This window comes from Opisthorchis viverrini, assembly GCF_000715545.1.
Source record: "Opisthorchis viverrini unplaced genomic scaffold opera_v5_31, whole genome shotgun sequence".
NCBI lineage: Eukaryota > Metazoa > Platyhelminthes > Trematoda > Opisthorchiida > Opisthorchiidae > Opisthorchis > Opisthorchis viverrini.
This window is the reverse complement of record NW_008751688.1, coordinates 859,622-862,845: the sequence shown is the minus strand read 5'-3', so window position 1 is coordinate 862,845 and position 3,224 is coordinate 859,622. Positions and strand designations below refer to the sequence as shown.

General features: G+C 49.2%; 2 protein-coding genes across 2 annotated transcripts in view; one reads left to right on the top strand and one right to left on the bottom strand.

The window, feature by feature from the left end:
* The window catches only part of T265_02565 (hypothetical protein), a gene marked incomplete at both ends in the record, with an annotated part of 41,579 nt that extends 40,637 nt beyond the window's left edge, over window positions 1-942 (bottom strand). The window contains 2 exons of the mRNA XM_009166844.1: window positions 516-643; window positions 675-942. Of these exons, the coding sequence (XP_009165108.1) occupies window positions 516-643; window positions 675-900 (354 nt within the window). The remainder of the gene's footprint in view (window positions 1-515; window positions 644-674) is intronic.
* T265_02564 (hypothetical protein) overlaps window positions 1-2,002 on the top strand; it is a gene marked incomplete at both ends in the record, with an annotated part of 47,128 nt that extends 45,126 nt beyond the window's left edge. Inside the window, one exon of the mRNA XM_009166843.1 lies at window positions 1,648-2,002. Coding sequence (XP_009165107.1) covers window positions 1,648-2,002 — 355 coding nt within the window. The remainder of the gene's footprint in view (window positions 1-1,647) is intronic.
* Between the last annotated feature and the right edge of the window lie 1,222 nt (window positions 2,003-3,224).

Here is a 3,224-nt window from a genome sequence, read left to right as displayed (position 1 = left end):
TGACGAAGCACAATTGACGCCAGCAGTCTCGTTACAACCGGGGTAAAGCTGACCACCGTGTGGTTACCATACTCACTGCGCGCGCCTTCTTTGAAAACGGGTACTATCACCGATTCACCTCAGTTGTCTGGGACAGACTCCTTTTCCCAAATGCAAGCAAACAGATCGGACAAGCGCTGACTGAGGACTTCACCCCAGTCTGCCACTCTTTCAGTTGCCATGCGATTTGTCCTCACCTTACGCGCACCTTCACGCACCTTACGTAGGGCGAAGCGACTCCGGAGGAGCGCGTGGTCAAAGTCCAGAAATGTGTTACAAAACGACCCTCTGTCAGTTATGGATCCGCGCCTTCGGTAACTGATGACAATGTGGTCGATTTGAGTTTGTGGCCGGCCTGTTGTTGGAGGACACCAAGTGGCCAGACAACTTCGGCTATTTCGGAAGTTCGTACTGCATAAAAACAGCCTGCGATCAGCACACAGCTGAAGCAATCGTTCCCCATTGTCCGTACGTACCGAGTTCAGTCCATGTCGACCTCCCAATTGCGTCTCAGATGCACTGAGCATGCCCACTTGCGCATTCATATCTCCGGCAACCACCACAATGTCTGAACTTTTAGCCCGCCGCAGCAGGGCAGTCAGAACTAGTACAGCTAGCTGGGTAAAACTTTTTACCCAGCTTTTCTTGAATCGTAAGGCGAATGTTCAGGGACTGTGCGTTCTGAAGCATGGCTTTGAACTTTGAAGTTGTAGGTCGCATGCTGAAAGACAGTCCAACGGTGACCAGCAGAGCTTGTGCTTCGTCTTGGTACTCGAGATCGACAAGGTTTGTACCAGCAACAATTTGAACACCAGGGTTTTGAAGATCTTCCAGCGTTCGCTTCATTATTTTATCGACCATGAAGATGAACAAGAATGGAGAAGTTGAACATGCTCGTCGCACCTGTTGTTGTAGGGAAGCTTTCGGATAGCTCACCAAACATTCTCCAGAATATAGGGACCGGATTAAGTTCACAAACTTATAGTATATATATCCTGTTCAGCAAGTGTGGTTAAAAGAATCGAAAGCGGCCTTGAAGTCAAGGAACACGATTGTGGATCGTCTGTACACATGGTGCTGCTCTAACACCTGATAGTGTGAAGATTTTGTCAACGCAGCCTATACAAGGTCGAAATCCAGTTTGATTCGAACAAGTCAGGGTTTCACATACCACCATAAGACGACAAAGAATCGGTGACGCCAGAAGCCTTGTCACAAATGGAGTTAAACTAACATATCTGTGGTTACTATATTCACCGGGAGTGCAATTTTTGAAAACGGGCACTACGATCGATTGTCTCGGACGGTTTCTTTCTCCTAGGTAGACTCAAATAGACATGCAATGACTGAGAATCGCGCCACCATCCCTGAACGTAGCAAGTGAAAGGTTATCAGAATCAGCAGCACGACGCTACTTGAGTAGATATATACACTCGGACACTTGTGAGGTTTACGGCAGTTCCATATTCACGGTCCGTCTTTCTGTTGAAGGCTAGGGTTCCGGATTGGAGGCGGCAACTGAATTACTGTTCCAAGTACTCTGCCCAGTGGTCAAAATGTTCTGCTTTGTGGATATTAGGGTTCCATGTCGTTCTGTGATCATTTCAGTGACAAGGAGTTTCTAAGGACCATTCAAACAAATCAAGTGGAACAGGTTACGGACGTTCCCAACAATTTTCGCATCTTCGATTTCTTTGGCCTTTTGGGTCCAACAAGCTTGCCGGTCAGCACGGATAATCGGATTCACCTGGTCTCGGATGACGCGTCAGGTGGAATTGTGGTTGCGGCCAGGGTGTTTGTCGCCGGGCCTCCAGCAAAGACATGGTTCTATCAGAGATCCAATATTTGGACGAGATTGGCTGGGTCATGCCAGAAACAGGAGTTCGGGCTCTGTTTAGCACTTTGGATATCTGTTCCCAGTGGCCGTTCATATTTGACATCGGACGGTCCGGCAGAAGTTTGAGGAACCGGTTCTGGTTTCTTTTGACCTCTGGGTTCACTCGCTTCTCAATGGCTAGGCGAGGTGCACGCGTTTTGTGCAGATCTAAAAAGCCCAATGAAAAACAGCATTGGCAAATGCATGGTCGGTGTTCCAGGAGTGGCAGGCGGTGAACGACTCTCGCCGCCGATACCTGACAGCGATGTGGTCCATCTGGATTCATGGCTAGTTTGTTGGTGGGCACCAAGCTGTCAGGCGACTTCCGCCTTTCTGAAAATTGATACTGCAAGGGGACAGTCTGTGATAGCCACACAACTGAAACAGGCGATCCCCGTTGTCCGTGCGACTCGGGTCCAATCAAAGACGACGACCCAATCGGGCCTCAGCACCGTCACGAAGAGGCTGGAACACCGTGGTGTGACGGTTTATGTACCTTAGCGACCACTGAGCTATACTGAGGGGTGTCCGCACGATACTCGCAGTCTCCCATACCAGGCCGGTCAATGATTAGCGGTCTGACGAACAATCTCCTGGTCCTCAAAGTTGGGGGTTAAAACATGTTTGGCGACATGTTCCATGGTACTCTACTTACATTCCCAGCCAAACACCGCTGCCTTGCGGTCAGGATTTTCAGCCAAAGGCTTTGGTTGAGGACTCCTGTCTAGGTGTGAGTGGCATAGCAGTATCCTAGCGCACGGACAATCATGAACTGCAAATAAATACGAATAAATACAGATAAAATCATGCCATATCTCGTGCGGTGCGATCAACCGGGTGGCCTTACCCGCTGCATACAGCAGGGTGGGTAAGCGAAACCAGGTTGCTTCTGACGTCTCCCTTCCTTATTTTACATACTTTCTCTTCTCTTTCCCCCAACCCCATTGATAACTCTTCTTGCAGGCTTATCACTAATGACTTCGTTGGTCCTGCAACGGTTTTGCAAGCAACACATGCGGGTATTCCGTCACCGACATCTTCGAAATAAATGTTCAAGCCTCGGCGCCCAGTCTATCTGGCCGCCTTCAATGTCCACAGTTTGAAGTTAGTAGGTCAACAACCTGCGCTTGCTCTCACACTCGACTCGCTTAGCATTGCTGTATGCTGTCTCACAAACAAAAACTTAAGATGGAAGCACAAAACAAAAAAACAAATCGTTCAGCTGTAGCACCCTTCCAGTGCCTAGCTGCCATGCCACCCGGAGGAAGCACGAGGGCTGGGATACTGCCAGGTTGCCCAAGCCTAGACA